General features: G+C 35.0%; 1 protein-coding gene across 1 annotated transcript in view; it reads right to left on the bottom strand.

Moving 5' to 3' along the window:
* Sans (SAM_USH1G_HARP domain-containing protein Sans) overlaps window positions 1–17,297 on the bottom strand; it is a 39,321-nt gene extending 22,024 nt beyond the window's left edge. Inside the window, exons 1-2 of the mRNA XM_085949549.1 lie at window positions 16,912–17,297; window positions 8,474–8,617 (exon numbers count right to left, since the gene is read on the bottom strand). Of these exons, the coding sequence (XP_085805675.1) occupies window positions 8,474–8,617; window positions 16,912–16,934 (167 nt within the window). The 5' untranslated portion in view covers window positions 16,935–17,297. The remainder of the gene's footprint in view (window positions 1–8,473; window positions 8,618–16,911) is intronic.
* Window positions 17,298–20,463: the final 3,166 nt, after the last annotated feature.

Raw genomic sequence — 20,463 nt, forward strand, 5'->3', positions numbered from 1 at the left:
AAAAAATGTCCGTTTTTCATAACGCCAACCCATCGTTAACCGAAATTGCACACAACGCGTTATAATTTTTTGTAAATTAGGTCCACTTTTCTTTCTTTGCTTTTTGAAAAATCATCAATCACACGATTATAAAAATTGTCTATTTTTCCCACATATTTTTTTTCAATACTGAGCATTGCAAGAGCGGTCAGTCTATCCTGGCCCTATTGCGTAGAAAGGTTTTTATTCTTTTGAGAGTGGAAAAACATCTTTCACTTTCAACTGTTGTCATTGGTATGACGCAAATAAATTGGAGAACTTTGATCGACTCGGAAAATGTTTCGTTGAAATTATTGCTGAGTAAAAAATGTAGAAAAGAAACTGCACTATTAGCGCCATGCAAATCATCTCGTTGATAAAACACCAATAATTCATTTTTTAACTTGATTATGTTTATTTCTTCTAACAGTTTTACCAAATTTACTTGACGTGTGGAAAAATTATTTTTAAAATCAGTGTAATTTTCTTTATTGAACAAATCGGATATAATGAGATGATCGTTGGATGCGAATCGTGCTTCCATTTCCATTATAATTGTATCACAGACTTCAATTGCTACTGCGTGCGTACTAACTGCTTCACAAAAATGTTATAAATCACTAAAAACCAAACGTTGTGTGTATATTATGCAATAACTGCACCAAAAACTCCTTACATATGATTAAAATAACCAAAGGCATTCGTCAAAACCTGTCAACGAATCCGAACCGCATACACAGTTGCGTCTTGAGACCAATTATCTAGTCAGTGTTATCATTCTGTTTCATTTAATTAGGTGAAAAAATCTTTTGTCTCACACTCGGGCATTGCCGATATTACAGTAATTCACGCACCGTTACAAGCTTCGATCTCGTATTTTGTGTTATATCGATCTCTGTCTTATGTATGAGAAACGAGAGAGAAAATTTTATAAAAATATTCAATTTGGGTCAATTTTCAGACTGCCGGCGAACACAATATTTTTGTTCGGGGAATTATCGCCCAAACAAAAAAAAGCCCAATAGACTGGGTCGACACAATATCTCGCGCCCTATAATTTCAAATCCACCGATTATTATTAATATTATTATATATGGCATTGCACATATTATTAATATTATTATGTCGATTGTAAGGTATTTATTATGGCAGGTCAATGACCGAATGACCTAAGCAGGGAGCCGCCAGTGCTGTCAACATTCAATATTTTTACTTTATCCTTCTTCTTCATCTTCAAGAGTCACTCTGTTGAAAGTTCAGCGAACATCAAAAATCTTAGAATTTGTTGCCTGGAATAGGGAACTTCTGTTTTGGTTGACTCATACCCTCAGTTTTTTTAGCCATGGTGTCTTCTTTTTCCAGGCTGTGCTTCCCTATTGTATTCCCTTTGATTACTAGCTTAACCCTTAAATGCATGATCGCAACTGTTTATTGTAGGTACATATTTTTACTTACTTTTACTACTTTTCGAATCAATCACATTTAATGTTTAATATTATAATAAATTAACAGAGGTACCTGTGAATAGAAACTATAACTATTTTGTCAGTACACTTTGTCCACTGCAGAAAACTACAAGTTTTAAAATAAAATTTCATTCAAACAAAAAAATATAAATAATATAGTTTGTTGCTGTAAGATTGACCAGTGGGTCTATTCTATACTTATCGAACACTAAATTGATAAATAGTATCAAACTTAGGGTAGGTTTGTATCAAAATATTAGCACTTATTGTAAAAATTACACGAAGCCGGTTTTTATTGTTGCAATAAGTGCGATATTTTAACAGCAGCAAGATAGGTGCTGTTGAAATATAGCACTTATTGCAACAATAAAAACCGGCTTCGTGTAATTGTTACAATAAGTGCTAATATTTTGATACAAACCTACCCTAAGTTTGATAATAATTTTCACTTTATCACTTTAGCGGTCGATAAGCATAGAATAGACCCACAGGTGCCAGTGGCGAAGGGTGGAGGTAGGTTGTTAAAATCCGACATAAATAGTCCACAATAAACTGTAATCATGCGTATTTGTTTTCATTGAACTAAGTCAACAATTTACAGATGGTATTGGTTAGTTTTTTAAAGTCAATTAAAAACTGCAGAAATCAAGCCATAATAGATAATAGTCAAAAAATAATTGTCTATCTATAAAATATGTAAAATTATAGGCACCATTAAACCATACATAATTTTGGATATACATATTATTATAGTTAGAATATTTTTTTTATCTAAGTACTATGGTTTTCTTTAGGCAGGGATTAATGAATTTAAAAAAACTAACCGACAATAAGTGTAATATGTATTCTTAATTCAACGAAAACAAATAAGTATGAATGAAAAAATATCGCCCATAACATACCAAAACTATTATGGTTTGTTTTAGGCAAGGTTTATTTGATTTTTAAAAACTAACCAACACCATCTGTAAATTGTAGTCTTAGTTCAATAAAACCAAATACAAATGACTGACAAACTTTAATGTGTATAACAGCCTACCTCCACCCATTGACAGGTTACTGCACAGATGCTGTATATCCTGTTATATATGTTTTTAATCCATACTATTTTTGTACCATGTCAGTCGTAGTGATTCTAATTTCACATAAGACTCCTTTATTCGGTGTCCTGGTTTAAATTATGATAGTTTTTTCTCCACCGTTGATCCATTCAATAATTCATCTCCTTCATTTAAAGTTTTAAACATATTATCTCCAAAATTTTGTATAATCAACACTAATCGAATTTCAAATGTATGTGTATTTTCTCTTTTTCTGTTCTATCTTAGATTACTTATGTGCATAAATTTCAATAATTCTTAACACACACAATAATTTATTATACCTTTTTTATTTTTCTTATGTAATTTCTTTCTATTTTATGTTATCTTTCTATCTTGTTAGGCTTTACTATATTATAATTTATACATGAAAGCTTTGCTGGTTGCAATATCTTCTCTCTGACTTATTTTAATACATACCTATTTATAATCAATGTAATTGTTTGTTTTCCTTAATAAAAAAATATTACTTATGGGTCCAAACACAGATTGAAAAACTACATGTCAATTTTTATCAGACCCGGGATTAGAATTTTGGACCCATGACATTGTAAGCCTGATGGGTAACCGTTCCGCCAACGTGGAATTAAATGAACATTAACTAAAACTATCTATTTAATAAAAAACTGATAGATTTACAAAAATATGTACGTTTTTATGTGATGTCAGTGATATTATGTCTTTGAATGAAACCCTCAAATACCATATTTGGACATAAAATATTTCTACGATGACAGGTGTTTTGTGTAATGGATATAAAATCTATCTGTCTGAAGTATTAACATTTTCACTGCTGAAGTGTATTGATAAGATATAATATGGATAGAGTTTGTTTTTATTTAACCTCTTCTATGCCTCACGATATTACTATGGCAGTATCTGACAGGCTGCAGATTTTTAACGACACACGTTGAATGTAGAGCGAAGCTTTACTAAAATTGCTGTAATACCGATAATTTGTTGATTAGTATTTCATAATTATTCAAACAGATGTCATTCATTATGTGTTTATTTTTTTAGATTATGCAAATCAATTGACATTGCATAGTAAATTGAGTTTAAAGCGGCTGAGATAACTCGCGATATTAGTATATGCGGCCTGCCAAGCCTGTCGCCTCATACAGCGAAATAACTCGCTGAAGACATAGAACCTGTTAAAAGTGAGTTCTTACCTTTGTCCAGCCATAAAAAGTAAAACATTTGACCATTTATATCACCAGATTTTAAATGTCTCTGATTGTAGCACAGTTTTTGTGTTTTAATGTTCGCTTTGTAAAATACATATATCGTAGATATGCATGTAATCGGTGGGGATACATGATACCGGTATGACCTGGGAAAATTCTATAAGATTAGGGTGCGACTGGAATTTTTGTGTTGTCCATATCAATTAATGCTTTGCGTAGGAAGTAGTAAACATCTCGATCTAGATATGCACCATACCATATACAATATATCTATTTTAATTGTGAAATGATATGAATCATAAAACGATACTTCAGATAGAAGTTATCATTGATTTTATAGTGTGGTGTAACAATGCTTTTGATTGAACTATACGATTGTAACAACATTTAGGTTCTTCAGTAATATCAGATAAAATAATGATATGGGTCGATCTAATATAGAACCTCATAGCCAGGGAACATAGAAATAATGGAAAGTGCATTACCTTCTGGGTATGGTAATAACAAAAGTAAATTCTTTGGTGTGGAGAAATATGGAATAAGCTTAAACATGTGTTAAACAAGAAAGGAGACCAACTAGAATGTAGTAACTACAGAGGGGTGACACTCCTTAACTCTGCATATAAACTGTTGTCGATTCTGATATTCCAGCGGCTGGAACCCATTGTAGAAGGAATATTCGGGCACTACCAAGGAGGCTTTCGAAAAGGGAGATCATGTGTTACTCAAATATTCGCTCTAAGGCATATTCTAGAAAAGACCACTGAATTCAATATTAACACGTATCACCTGTTCATTGATTTTAAGGCAGCTTATGATAGCATTAATCGAAACCGGTTATACGAAGCAATGCGAGAATTTGAAATTCCGACGAAAATAATTAAACTTATAGAGATGACAATGACACCAGTACAATGCCGGGTGAAGCTTCAAGCGGAAATATCTGAGCCATTTATATCACTGAATGGCCTCAGGCAAGGTGACGCTCTGGCATGCCTTCTTTTCAATATTGCGCTAGAAAAGGCGATACGGGATGCAACGATTGATGTCCATGGCAGCGGCATGATATTTACTAAGCCTGTGCAGCTGCTGGAGTATGCCGATGATATCGACATCATTGCCATATCAGAATTGGCACTGAAAAAGGCATTCACAGCACTAGAAGCCTCTGCCAAAAGAATGGGCTTACAAATAAACGAGGTAAAAACTAAATACATGCCTGTCGATGTCACACCACGAGAAGGTGCACCAAAGTTAGATATTGGTGCATATAATTTTGATACGGTCGACATTTTCATATAACTTGGATCTCTTGTAACTCGACATAATGATATTACAGAAGAAATCAACAAGAGAATCATGTCTGCGAATAAATGCTACTTTGGCCTGTTAAGACATTTTAAGTCCCGCATACTATCTCGCCGAACTAAAAGCACTCTTTACAAGACACTTGTAAAGCCAGTGCTCACCTATGCATCGGAAACCTGGACATTAACTCTGTGAAATGAACGAGCCCTGAACATCTTTGAAAGAAAAATTCTCCGCCGTATATATGGACCGATCAAGGACGGCACCAAGTGGAGGAGAAGAATAATGCTGAGCTCTACGGGCTGTGCGAAGAATGCAGCGCAGTTCAATCAATTAAGATTGGGAGACTGTGATGGCTAGATCATGTGCACCGTATGAATGACAATGAACCGGCAAAGAGAGTGATGTCCAGCAATCCAATAGGGCGTAGAAGAAGAGGCAGGCCAAAGATTCGCTGGTTGGATGGAGCTGCCAGTGACTGCCGTATTCTGGGGGTACCGAATTGGAAAGTGGCCACACTGGATAGGGACAGGTGGAGGGAGCTGTTGGAGGAGGCTAGGACCCACACCGGGTTGTCGCGCCCCTGATGATGATGATGATGATGATGATGTGTTAAAGAATAATATGTTATTTTCAATAGTTACGTCTATCTATATGCATTAAAGTTTATAACGTAACCAGGTATAAGGTAGTATTTTTTTGAAATACGCCATTTCTATTGGCATTTCCCAGTGGCTAAGCTACAACATACGGCCATAGCCATAAATTGACAAACGATAAATGAAGTAGGTAGTAAACTCATGTTAACGTGAGTGTTGGAACATTTGAATAGAATATTTTTCTGATTTCTGATTGTATCGAAGTATTATAATGTTACAATACGTTAGCCGTCTAAATAGTCAAAACTGTCTATCTCGCTCTAAAATTTAGCACACCCATGAGAGGTGCTGTTAAAACATAGCACTTATTGTAACAATTACAACTAACTTATTTAATTGTTGCAATAAGTGCTAATACTTCGATACAAAACTACTCTCGATAGCTGTCGATAGCGGCCAAAAGCAGTCTTTTGTATAGAATAGATGCGCAGGAGTGATGTTAGAATTATTATTGGTAAACTTTTGGTATATTGTGAAGAAGAAAAAGAGTCGCATCTAAAAGGAGGGCCGATACATTATTTTAAACACGTCTCTAGCACGCGTTGCCGCCATGACAGGTACGTCTCTGAGAAGTATTCTATATGCGACTACAGCGACTTCCTGTTATCGCCGATTTCTTGTTGTCGGACAGCAGACAATGATTTTTATTATTTTTTGGTAAGTATGCCATCTAACAGCTTATAAAATTCTCCACAAGATGGCATCGTAAATTCATTTTGCGATTTTTGTGGACAATGATCTTTCTATCCACCTGGCCTTCAGTTGTACACGTTTAATACTCAGTGTGTCAATTATTAGAAAAGTTTTTAATACCTAAGTGGAAAAAAATCAATTTGACTCATGAAAATTATAATAGAAAAGTTAATTCTTGCAATCTTTTTAAATAATAAAATAATATCATCTGAATGGGTGATATTATTATTTTTTATCTTGGTTATGAGTTATCGCCAGTAAAATGTCACTTATCAGGAATTGAATACTCCACAATGACATACTTTTACTAGGAATACATATTATCAGTGTTGTTGCTATCAGTATTTTTAATAGATATCCTGGCGAGGCCTGATAATGAAATATATTGAATTTTCCAATGACTCAAATTTTATATTGGAAACAGGTGGAAATCTTAACCAGCGTTTCTCAAAAGGCTTCTGCGAGGAAAAAAAATGTTCCACTAAGGTCGCTGGTTTTAAACATATTATGAGAAGGCTGCCTCTGACTTAGGAATGCTTTAATTCCAATATTTTAGATATTTTGTGTGGTTGAGTAGGTGTGAAAAAAATTTATTTAAAATGTTGAAAATCAAAGATGTCGAATAAAAGTTACTTCTATGGAAATGTCATAATAAGGTTGCTAAAATAATAGCTGAAATTCATTATGGATTACATGTTCATTTCAGCGCTCGAAATGGAAAAGTTTATGAACCGGAGCGCTAGTTATTATAAGACCTATCTAGCTCAGACGGTCAAATTATTTCATCCACGAGACGGAGCGATAATTTTACCGATTTCACGAACAGGAACGGCGCTCCGGTGCGCTCCGGTCCATTTCGAACCCTGGTTCATTTGTAGTAAGTTTCACACTTGTGCTCTGAGATTTATTGACAAAGGCAGCACTGAGATAAAACACCCTGCTTTATTACAAGCTTAAAATAAATTAATTTATATATTTTATGAATCAAGAGGAGCGCATACATACCATGTAAAATTTAAATGTAATATATTTACTTTTCTATTTTTATCATAGTAACAGACCAGTATTGCCAACATAACATTTTTCTTGCCAAATCTAGCATTATTGAACAGGTACTTAGGTTGTAAAATAAGCTTAACTAAATCTGGCGTGTGGCGTTAAATCTAATATTTTTCAGAACCGCAAAAACTTTAAATATCTTATAAAATAAAGTATTTATTGCAAATCAACATACTGACCTTTTGTTTCTTGGATAAATATATTTTACCGAGATCTTACCAATAAAATAAATGGTACATACAGTATGGTACAATATTTAAGGTTGCATGTTGAAAAAATGAATGGCGTCTTTGCAAGGTAAGCTTGAATAATCTATAAACTTTCTAGGAAAGGTCTGTGTCATTATGATTCCTTCTCTTTTCTCATCTTAGAAGGTATTACCCATAGAGGTATTAAATAAAAAGAGGGGCAAGAAATCGGCAGACGAACAATTTAGCTGACTACTTACGAGAAATAGCGACGCGATAAAAAAAAATCAGGGCATCACAGAGGATTTACTTTGGTCATTATAACGTACCCATATAATATAATGTTAACGTGGAAATTTTGCCACAAATTGATTACCAGCCCGCCTCACCATACTTTTTCACCATACTTTCATATAACCTGCCGCCCCTAATACCATAAAAGAGTACATACTTATTGTAAACATTGTGTTCAATTTGAAAATAATGCCATATTTAGTACTACATCAGCTGATGTGGATAAAGCACTTCTTCAAATTATTATTGTGTCAACACGTGCATTATAATATAGTACTTACTTAAATAAAAATTATGAAATGTTAGTTTCTTGACGTCATGTTTAAATTTTAGAAACTTAATAATTTTTTTTTGCTATCTGAGTCCCCCATCTGACAGATTTTATTTTGGTAACACTGCTGAAGAGTGTTGGGAAATTCTAAAATTTCGACATGTTCATTTTTTATAAGTCGCAAACACTCCAAACTCTTTGGATGAAAATGATATTAATAAAAGCAGTACCCTCTTCCGCAAAGAATTCGAAGCGCCTCCAGGTTTCCCTCGAATGCTGCCCACAGGGTTGGGGTCATCCCGGCTTCGTCGCGGCCATTGCACTCCTTCTTGGACGCCTCCTTCAGGACTTCTACCAGGCCGTCCTTGGCAGCTCTGAAATCCACATGACATGTAGGTATCAAGTATGGTGTAAACCGTAAAAGCATTGAAATAAGGATATATTGTGATAGTGATTTGCAGATTTTTTTTGGTGTGGATAGGACACATGTAGCTTAGTTGGTAGAGCACACTGGCGCGAGTTCGAATTCCACTGGGCATCGTATTTTTTTCATAAAGATTTTTTCTAGTGGTTTTATATTATATTTATCGGAGATGTTTTGAAATTATTATGTATAAAATAGATACCATTTTACAACGTTTTTTTCTTACCTCGTATTCTTATTTGTCCGGTACAAATCTTGCAATCGATATTTAACTAACTTCCCGACTAGCTAGACATTTGAAACTTTTGGAATATATCAGAACACGATGCCAATGCATTTTTAAAATCTTTAAGTAAAATTGAATTCATTTTCAGTTAATTCTGTTTTGTATGAAAAGTTATTTCGACACCATTATTGCTTGCTAGGGGTCTGGGGTCCTAGCAACAAAATTATTAATATATACGTGCGTTACTAAGGAAATCAATGTGACATGTCAAGTACAATTTTTTTTGATCGTTTAAGCTAGTCAAGTCAAGTTTATATGGTTCAACAGAAAATTTAAAAACGTTGTAGGTACTTATATAAAAAAGTTCTTTTTATCCTGTAATTATTTAAGTATAATTTTACGATATTGAGATGAACATTGTTAACGGCTCATGAAATATTACTCTAACTCCATTTTCAACCGCCATTTTTCCAAGATGGCGGCGTTTGTCCAAGGATGCCAAAGTGGCACTAGGCAGATTCGCAATCATCAGAAAAGTCAAAAATATTTGTCCCCCGATATTCCAGATTCTTCTTTCTGGCGATCAGACTATGTTCATGCTCATCGGTGAGTATTACAGAAATTTTAAGAGAAAAACTGTGAGATGTTTGCTAGGAAATAATTAAGTTATCGAGTAACCAAATGTACCATTTAGTCCAATGTTGGTCCCGGGCGCAACAAGTTTGAGAACCGCTGTATTTTAGATAAGCTGTCAGTAATGCGGAAAGAGGTTGCATTGCTAAGTGTCATTAAAAGAGTTGCTATGACACCGATGGTAAATAAAACTTTAGGAAGTTAAGTAGATACTCGTACCTATCGTCAAAATGACCATGCAATGTAATATGATGACAAGGAAATGAAATAGCCGACATTCAGTGGCGTAAATTTCAAAAGAGTGATTCTAATAATATTATTGATGTGTAAATTCACTCCTTTGTACATATTCACCCCAAATGATACTGTAAAAAGGTAACGAAAAACCGAACAGAAATACGTCATGCGCAAGAAAGCCAGAGCGTAGGTAAGTAGGTACGAGTATATTAGTTGCCGAGGCTTGAACGCAGAGGAAAGAAGTAGGAAGACAGCCCAAAAAAATAAAATCAAACAATAAACAATACATAAAAATCTCAAGCTGTTTATAGGTTTCATTAGGCAGTCACGTCCCGTGGGGGTAGGCAGGTCATGCGTTGTTTAGGGGCGGCAAGTGAATGCATAAATACGATCGATATAACTTTTGAAAGCAGTGGTGGTTTTACATGAAGCGGACGATGCGGTTACTTCGTTAATAAGTAATGGCATCTTAATTATAACAAATCACAAGGGTGCCTCCAAACTTCACAGCGCCTCCTCTACGAGCCTAAAATCACTGCTACTTGAGGGTAGGTTTCGTAGAAATGATATAATCCTCAGTGGATGATTTTGATTTTTCAAGATTTTGGTTGTATTGTTACATTTACACGTTTTTGCATACGATTTGAGACTAAATAATTATAAGATAAAAAGAACCTTTTATATACAACGTTTTTAAATTTTCTGTTGAATTATTATGCTCAATATGCTCAAACTTGTACTTGATATGAAGTAAATAAAAAACAAACAAATATAGAATACTGAAATGTCATTTTGACATTTCATTTTGATTTCCATAGTAACGCACGTATATATTAATAATTTGGTTGCTAGGACCCCCTTAGCTACCAATATTAGTCTTTTACTTTTTACGGATTTTTCTGAAATAACTTTCCATACAAAACAGAATTAACTGAGAATGAATTCAATTCTGCTTAAAGATGACTAAAAGTATTAAAAAAATGCATTGGCATCGTGTTCTGATAATCAAAAGTTTCAAGTGTCTAGCTAGTCGGGAAGTTAGTTAAAAATCGATTGCAAGATTTTTACTGGACAAACGAGAATACGAGCTAATAAAAACGTAATGAACGGGACGGCATGTCTTCCTAAGGGCGGCACTTTATCTAGAGATGTCTCTGTCACCAGATAAAATAAAATCTAATTGGGTCCGATGTCCACATGATGTGCATCTCTAGTTTAGGAAATAGGTATGTATTTGAAGATATGTTGCTCTGTTGCTGTGTGTTGAAATATACAAATAACTCCACAATAGACTAATACTGTGATTCCCAACCATTTTTGTTTGGCAGAACCCTAGGAACATTTTATAAAATCCAGAAACGTATATTACAAAAACGCGTAAAGCGGTATGCAATGATAATTTATACTGAGGCATTGAAATATACTTAAAACGTCGCATATTAAGTATATTGTTTAGTTTTAAGGTATATAGTGTATTAGTGTCGCAGGCAAGGTATTACGTATTAATTTTTTTTGTCAAAAACTATTAGACACCCTAATACAGTGACGTCCCTAGGCAGCGCCAAAATGCCGCCTCATTCTTTATACTTACAGTGTTTTTTATCATCCTTCCATGACTCCTATATCTAAGAAATGTATTGTATGGATACATTACTAACTCGTGTCGTTCCTGGTCACCAAGGACGCCGAAGGGCAACGGAAGTAAACGAGACATCGCGAACCCAATAAAAAAATACAGTCCCGTTAAACCTTTTATGTTAATTAATACATTATGTTTCCAACCAGTAAGCTAAATTTTTAATGGAAATATATTTTCGTTATTACTAAGTGTAGCTATTTCTCCTCGATTTGCCGCCCCCAAGCGACACTCAATCTGCCTACCCCACGGGACGTCACTGCCCTAATAAATAGTGACAATGGTGTATCAATAAATTATTAAATAGGTACTGTACTGTACAGTAACTGTAGATATAACGTTATAGTAGAAATTTCAAACGCTTTGACAACAAACAGTGCGTAGTAGGCGTCGAAGTTCAATTACGGATAACTGAATTCCTCAATTTTTACTTGAACTTTAAAAAAATCTTCATTGTTTAAAAATTATATAAAAATACAAGTTGTAGATTTTAAGAATTCTCGCGGCACCTCGGTTGGGAATCAGTAGATTAATAGGTAGGTACATAGGTAGGTACCTTTGTAGCACCTTTTGTAGGTAGGTACTTTTGTAGCACCGCAAACAAGCAAGGGTGTTATGCATGACTCGTCTGTCATATGTTATTTTAGCTGGTGTTGTGGGAAACAAAAGCAAAAGCCATAGATCACAATAAAATTAACCAGGTCAATGGACAAATGTACCTACACCGGAAGTTTGAGAACGAAAGGGAAATCGTGACAAATAATCATTTTACATTAAATTCGAATTTAAATAATAACGGTTTTTCGTTTAAAATTGAATAATATGATACATCGAAGAAAAGCTTCTTCCGTCAGGCGTGGTTTCCCTGTCAAAACGCATCAGAAAAATTACCAGTTTTATATTAGGGGCTGTCCATATATGACGTCACGATTAGGGGAGGGGGTCAGAGAAAATGTGCGTGACGTCATAAAGAACGATCTGAAAACGCCTTATTAGGGATCGGGAATTTAAGGATAAATGACAATGGGGGGGGGGTTAAAAAAACTAGTCAAAATCATGATGTCATAATATGTGGACGGCCCCTTAGTTAGTCACCTGATTGATACATCTTCAGAGTTATAGTAGACAGAGGGGTCTTTTTCATTTTGATACATTTAGTTTCCATCTATAAGGACCAAGACACACGACAGCGCGGACGGCCCTGCGTCAACGCATGTGTTGACAGATTCAAAATGTATCCAATTGGAATAGTTTTGCTTGATTGCATTAGGATACATTTGGAGTCAAATAAGACCTGCATTGCCATGTGTCTTGGCCCTAATAACGGTTTGTACAACACCTTTGATATGACACCAGTTAAAAAAAAACCACTAGTATACGTAAATTGTATAGATGTGTGACGATCATACTTACAATACAAATACATTTTTGAATCTTCTTATCTGTATTCCAAATTCTGTCAGTTTGTATAACGAATTTACTTACAAGAGTGGCGCACCCAGGGGGGGGGGGGCAAGGGGCCCTGGCACCCCCCAAAAATGAAAATTATCAGAATGATTTTAAACATTGAAATTGAAAGCCAATAAACTATACCTTTGGGCTTAGACAAATAAAAACACGGCAAAAAAATGATATGTAATAATTCTCCAGCACCCTTTTTAGAAAAATATCTTAGATTTTAATTTCTAACACAAAAATTTCGAAACACTAATGTCAGGTTTTTTTAGAAACCCAATCCCTAATGGAACTGTCAAAAAATTCTCGGTGTCCACCCGAATTCCGGAGTGGTGTAGGTCATGGCTGGGGAGGGCTGACAGGGCTCTAGTCTGGGGGCCCGGACTGTGGGGGGCCCGGCGTGTCGGGTTGACCAGATAAGTGAGATGAGTGAAACACACATCATAAATTAGCTTTAATAGTAAAAAAGTCGCCTGCGGCGCTATTATACTTCATGGCCATGAACATTTTCAATTACTTATATAATTGACCAATATATTTTTTGATTATTATGTGTCAATACTCGACAGCTCCATTATTAAAGTAGATGTATTAAAAACCCTTAATTTGAACTAAAACACAATTTGAAAAACGTTAATGTATTGTTTCACACTGCCTTTAATCTTAGAGGTAGATAGAGGGCCCCCCAAATATCCTAGCCTGATGTGGGGACCATGGTGTAGGTACACTGAGTGCAATAGACAAAAGACCGATAAACGAGAAATTAGGCTGTGAAGAAGAAAAAGAGCCTATAGGACTAATTTACATTCTCCTCCTTGCCCCCCCCCCCCCAATATTAAATCCTGGGTGCGCCACTGACTTACAACATTAATACTTCTTATATGCACCTATTATAATTACGTATAAAGTGTCCGAAGTAGTACCTAGGTAAGAATATACGAGAAAATGATCCACTTTCGTTCTTGTGCTGATGAAAATCTAATTAAAAACAAGATTCTTGTGATATGTGGACCGGTTACAAGCTAGCATATATCTACTTACTTACTTGTCTTGCGTAGGTGCGTAATTTTCTCGTAAAAAAAATCACAAAATCTACATTCCTTATCAAAATTAACTGTTTCCCTTTCGGTGTATAAAATACGATAGAATTATTTTTAAAAAGTAGTCACCGATGACGTCATAATCGGTTCAGAAACATATAGTACCTATTTAGTTATTTAAAATGAATTAGGCATCTACCTATTGTAATACTAATAATTATTATACCTAAGTATTAAATCCTTTGGTAGACCCAAGGTATACTTAATATAATTTATTATACCGACGTATTAAGTGCATGGAACATAAATTCAAAAAAGAATTAAAAGCAACACAGCTCGGTATGGAGAGGTGCATGTTGGGCATGACGCGCAGAGATCTAAAAATAACATGAGTAAGGGAGCAATCAAAAGTGTTGAGCACAATACGAATTTTAAGGACATTGAAGCGGAACGGGCAGGCTAAATCGCTTGAGGAACAAACCATCGCTGCGAAAACCTCGTCGACCAGTGGTGCCCGAGAGACATTAAAATATCTAAAGGTGACCACAAGCCCGCTGGTTCAATGAGATAGTGGTCTTTAACGGATGTATGTGTCAACGAAAGACTAAAAACCGAGAAGAGTGGATACACACAAGAGTGGCTAAGATGACGATGGCTTATTACAAGAGGAGAAAAAAAAGATTAGTTAAGAATTCATAATTATGTGCACAATTTTATTTATTGACACTAAAAATTCCAACTTTTTGAAAGTTTTCGGCCAAAAATGTCGAGATAATAATTATGACAAAATATATTTTCACTTTACGTAGGCTTACCATAAATACCTTTTTTTCTAAGCCGGGACAAAACTAAACAGTTAGGAAATATTTATTGAATAAAAAATATAACATTGAAATTGGACACAATTATGAATGGTGTTTAAGTACTTAAATGAGATACCTACTGATCGACCGTTCGATTTTGACTAAATAATTTGTCAAATACAAAACAAATACTAGGTATTTATAAAACCGTCTAGTGATGACCGACAAACAATAACAAAATGACGTGACCACATCCTTAAAAGTTATTAATCTTGGTTAAAGGTATCTATACCAATTATACCTACAGTTAAAAAAAACACAATATAGGTACTTATTGTGGAGACGTGGAGTTAAAGGGTAAAATAAAATTAATGATCTCTTGCGTGTGGATTCGAAAATACGTACCTAGCTAGGTTACCTACCGGGACAAAATAACAAGCCGACCGGGATTCCGGGATTCATCAATAAACCAGGACAATCCCGACTATTTCAAAAATATTAATTATCATGTGGATGCATAGAGAAAGCCGTCATATTATTATAATATTTTTACTCAACTGCGAATGGGTGGGAAGTGGTTTGTAGTTTTTTTGATAACTTGTAAATTCTCGTAGGACCTCAGTATGAGTTTGTGGAACTCTGATTAGAATCATTGGTCTACAACACTCTACCTTATAATATTATTATGAATGAAATTTATATAAGTAATTAATAGTAGTATTAACCCTAATAAAGCAGTCAGCTGAGAATGTACTTAGGTAGGTACTACGTCAGTGGCGCACCCAGGAGGGAGGGCAAGGGGCCCTGGCACCCCCCAAAAATGAAAATTATCAGAATGATTTTAAACATTGAAATTGAAAGCCAATAAACTATACCTTTGGGCTTAGAAAAATAAAAACACGGCAAAAAAATGATTTGTAATAATTCTCCAGCACCCTTTTTAGAAAAATTTCTTCGATTTTAATTTCTAACACAAAAATTTCGAAACACTAATGTCAGGTTTTTTTAGAAACCCAATCCCTAATGGAACTGTCAAAAATTCTCGGTGTCCACCCGAATTCCGGAGTGGTGTAGGTCATGGCTGGGGAGGGCTGACAGGGCTCTAGTCTGGGGGCCCGGCGTGTCGGGTTGACCAGATAAGTGAGATAAACACAGATCATAAATTAGCTTTAATAGTAAAAAAGTCGCCTGCGGAAATATTGACGCTTCATGGCTATGAACATTTTAAATTACTTATATAATTGTGCAATATATTTTTTGATTATTATGACGTGTCAATACTCGACAGCTCCATTATTAAAGTAGATGTATTAAAAATCGCCAATAATTCACTGTATAAGTACCATTAATTTGAACTAAAACACAATTTGAAAAACGTTAATGTAGTGTTTCACACTGCCTTTAATCTTATCGGTAGGTAGGGGGGGGGCAAATATCCTAGCCTGAGGGCCTGCTTCAGGATGTGGGACCATGATGTAGGTACACCGAGTGCAATAGACAAAATACCGATAAACGAGAAATTAGGCTGTGAAGAAGAAAAAGAGCCTATAGGACTAATTTACATTCTCCTCCTTGGGGCCCCCCCAATATTAAATCCTGGGTGCGCCACTGTACTACGTCATATTAATGCAGAAGAAACCTGCCCTGATCATTATTAAATAATGTGGAAGAAGTCTTATTCTGTTTTATTTTAATCAATAAAATAGAGGTTATTACTAAACAATCAGATCAATATTATATCTAGATTGTATTGTCAAAAAAGCAATTGGATTCTAATAAGAAAAACAATTTTAAATCATTACAACCCAAGTACCTAGGTACTTATGTATTATTTAAAAGACTTCCTAATTCTATGAAGGAACGTGCATCAACCCCTGTTTTATTATTATTATAATATTTAGTAACAAGATGGGTTTTTTTTCCGAATTCTACATTTTTTGAGGTTTATTATTAATTGTAACTACTCATTTATGTCGGCAAAAACTAACCGGAATTTATACGGATTCCTATTGGGTATATAATATTGTACATTAAACAAGCATTTAATTAGTTTTAAACTTTGTCTAGAATCTAGATGCCTACCATTATCGATTAACAATAAAAATTAAGTGTATCCTTTGCCAAAAAGGCAGCTAAAGCTACGTGTACTGAAGAGGTTGCTAGTTTTGACAGATTACGAACAATCACAATAATATAAACTTGTCGAATACTTACTTATGGAATCTATCGGTACTCATTTTGAAATCCAATTATAATGGGCTACGTTATAGAGAACACATTTAGAAATGTATCATTGTGCTGAATGTTCACTCGATCATTCAAAAACAACGCGATTTCACGCAAAACTGATCTTGTACACTACGAAAGTTATCAAAGATGCGTTCACTTTGTAGTAAAACACTGGTCATTAGGGAGAAAATAAACGAGTTGCTATGAATACTGAATTTCGATTAAACTTTTTCTATTGTTTTGATGTCACGATAATCGGCGAACTATTGAGGCACTCTCACTGCTTATCTGGGTAATACACATAAAATAACTGTTACACCTGCGAGCAAACTCAGGTGAACGAGCTCTCTACTTTATACTGCCTTCGTACTGATTGGGGAAACATAAAAAATGCGATAAAGAATGTGCCGGCGATCATCTCTGTCTAAAAACCGTTGTTTTGTAGGTGGAATAGAAGTGCATACAGTGACATCTATTGTAAAAATATAATACTTAACAAACGACATCTAGGAAAATTATCACAATTCTTTTTATAAATTTATCTAACTTTGAAACCACTAGTGAATAGAAGTTTTCTATAATAGTGCTCATTGTTCTACTCAACTAGAGATGTCACAATACTGCATTAAAGTGTAACTATTCTTCAATAGATGTCATTACACGTCATTTTACATAGTATGTTATTTTATTATTCACATAATAAATATTATTCCACAGGGTAAAATATTATTATTGATATCAAATTTACTATTTAAAAAAATGGTATACTCACAAAAATAATAGGTACTACCCTACCCAATTTTATTGTTTGAAAAAAATAGATACGATAATAATAATATTGTCATACTATCGTGGTCATTCATCATCATCATCACCAGCCGGGATCGATCCACTGCTGTATGAAGGCCCTCTTAGATCCCTCCACTTTTATCGGTCCATAGTCCTTCGCTGCCACGTACATCTACCGGACTTTATGAATCCGTCCACCCAGTGGGTTTTATGGCGCCCCCGTGTACATTTAGGCCCCCTTGGCAGTGCTCGAAATGGAAAAGTTTATGAAGCGCAGCGGAGCCGGATATTAACACAATTACCTACCGAATTTTATGTGTATTTGATAAAAATAAGTGTGTTAGATTTTTTATTATAATATGGCCGATCTTAGACAGGCAAATTATTTTTTCCGCGAGACGGAGCGATAATTTCACTGATTTTACGAACTGGAACGGCGCTACGATGCGCTCCGGTCCATTTCGAGCCCTGCCTCTTGGATACCACTGTATGACGGCTGTCACTCGCTGAGTGACATGTCCAGCACATTGCCATTTCATCTGCTTAACGACATAGGTATACCACATCGCAAACTTTTACCTGTTTCTATCATTATATATGGCCCAGGGCCCTTTCTAGCGTAAATTCAGCCATGAATGTAGGTACCTAAAAATTAATTGAACATAAAAATAAATGTATGTCCCTGTCACACCTCTAATTACAATGCGTTTGCACAACCTGTAAGAACACGTTTTGGAAAAGACAAATTAATCTGAAATAAACTCCATTATAAATTATTACATTTCTTTTTTACATAAGACAATTTATTTAAAAATTCTCTGCCCATATAATAAATAATAATTCATACAAGTTATGCAAGAGGTTGGCATGTAAGATAAAAAAACAAAACAAAAATAAAGTAATTATTTAATTTATTATAAGATGATGGTAAGAAAATTTTCGGAAGTAGGTACCTACATATAATAAGTAGGTACCTACCTACATTACCTAACCGCCTTACTCAAAACTGACACCTCCCTTACACTTGTGTGGCAGGCTAATTAAAAAATAATTATTATTAAAATTTTAAATTACTTAACCCATTACCAATCTACCTAAATCACCAAAGATTCAGATGTGATTATTTTATTTTATTAATAATGTAGAGTAGGGAGATAATGATAATAATGTAGTAGGTGGGTAGGTACCTCTGAGTAATCATATAGTAGGTACCTACTGGGGATTTTCAATTTCAGAAATACGAGATTATTACATGTAATCTTGGCAATAGAAAGTCAATTAAAATTTTGCTGGAAAAAAGATATTTTTGTCGGTACAATAACTATTTGTTTCCAGATCTTGGTAATTCCCAGGGAACACAGAATTAATGGGAACTGACCATCCCTATTTTAATTTTTTTAAATTATTAATAACTATGTCCTTGTTTTTACGTACAAATAATTTTGAACAATCACAATCACTCAGGCTTTGAGAAAAACACATAGGTACATACGGGATCGAACCCAGAGATCCCGGATGGAAGGCCAGTGTCATAGATGAAGGAAAAATAGTGCCTTACGCACTGCACTACGAGAGCTGCCCCTATCGGGTGTAGTATATCAAGCTACGGATCTCGGGTATGGAAAAATATGGGATAAACTTATGTCTGTCTCATGGTATGAATAAAAACTGGTCACGTAAACATAGTATAACGCGCAACCAATATTTGTTCACAGTCGGCTCGCTTTGTGTCCCTTGGTTTTATGGCCTAATGTGCCCTAAAATGATAAAGCGGACCTGTTTCAAAACTGCTACCACGCCCCGTAGGGTAAGCCATTTCTCATTATTTTTGCGTTCCCTGGTAATTTTCCTTTTCATGTAAGTCACATTTAAATACGAAGGCACTTTTTAAAAATCAAAGTTACAAAAAGTCACGTCTTTATGAATTATAGGAAATTTTGGTCTTAAATGGAAATTTTCATTTCCCTGTATGCAGTGCCGTAGTAGATTTGGAGAGCGGTGGGTTATCGACCCTGGACTTTTTTTCTAGACGGTTATCATCAATAATATTAAATGATATTACCTACACATTCATTTTGAATGGCGTCAATATAGAAATTTTGCCGTTATCATTTTTAACTTTGACAAAAATTGAGAACTTAATGCCCACGATGGCCGAGCAGCTTAAGCGTAGGCTTATAATGTCGTGGGTTCGAATCCTGGGTCTCGCAAAAACACATATTGTTTTTCAATTTGTGTTTGGAGTCAGAGTATGGACCTAATAGGTGTAGCAATTGGCTGACATCCATATCTCGTAAAATAAATTTGTTAATACAACCTCCACTCTGTGGAGGCCCATATGATCTTCTCAGAATCGAACATGGTGAAGACTGAAGAAAGTAATAAGTAGATACTATCATTTCCCTCCATTTCGGTAAGAGATTTTCTCAACTGTCACTTTTATTTTTAGTTTCTGGCTTATCGTCTGCGTTTTAGGATTTGGAGGTAGATAATTGACACACCGGAATTGTGATGGAAGCGGCGAGTTTATTTAGGTTTATTATACTATATGGTTACATTTTTTTATCATTTTATTCTACGGAGGGCGAAATGTACGTGTCGCGATTTTGCTGCTTGTCGCGATCTCCGCGCCATCTTGTGATTTTTTTCCAACGAGAGCCGTTGGCGAAAGAAGGCGACGTTGCAAATCGTCAACGGTTAAAATTATGGCATTGTTGCCAGCAGATATTCAACATTATTTATTTTCGT

The sequence above is a fragment of the Rhyacophila brunnea genome, unplaced genomic scaffold, assembly GCF_057557595.1.
Source record: "Rhyacophila brunnea isolate RB1 unplaced genomic scaffold, BYU_Rbru_1.0 scaffold_22, whole genome shotgun sequence".
NCBI classification, from domain to species: domain Eukaryota; kingdom Metazoa; phylum Arthropoda; class Insecta; order Trichoptera; family Rhyacophilidae; genus Rhyacophila; species Rhyacophila brunnea.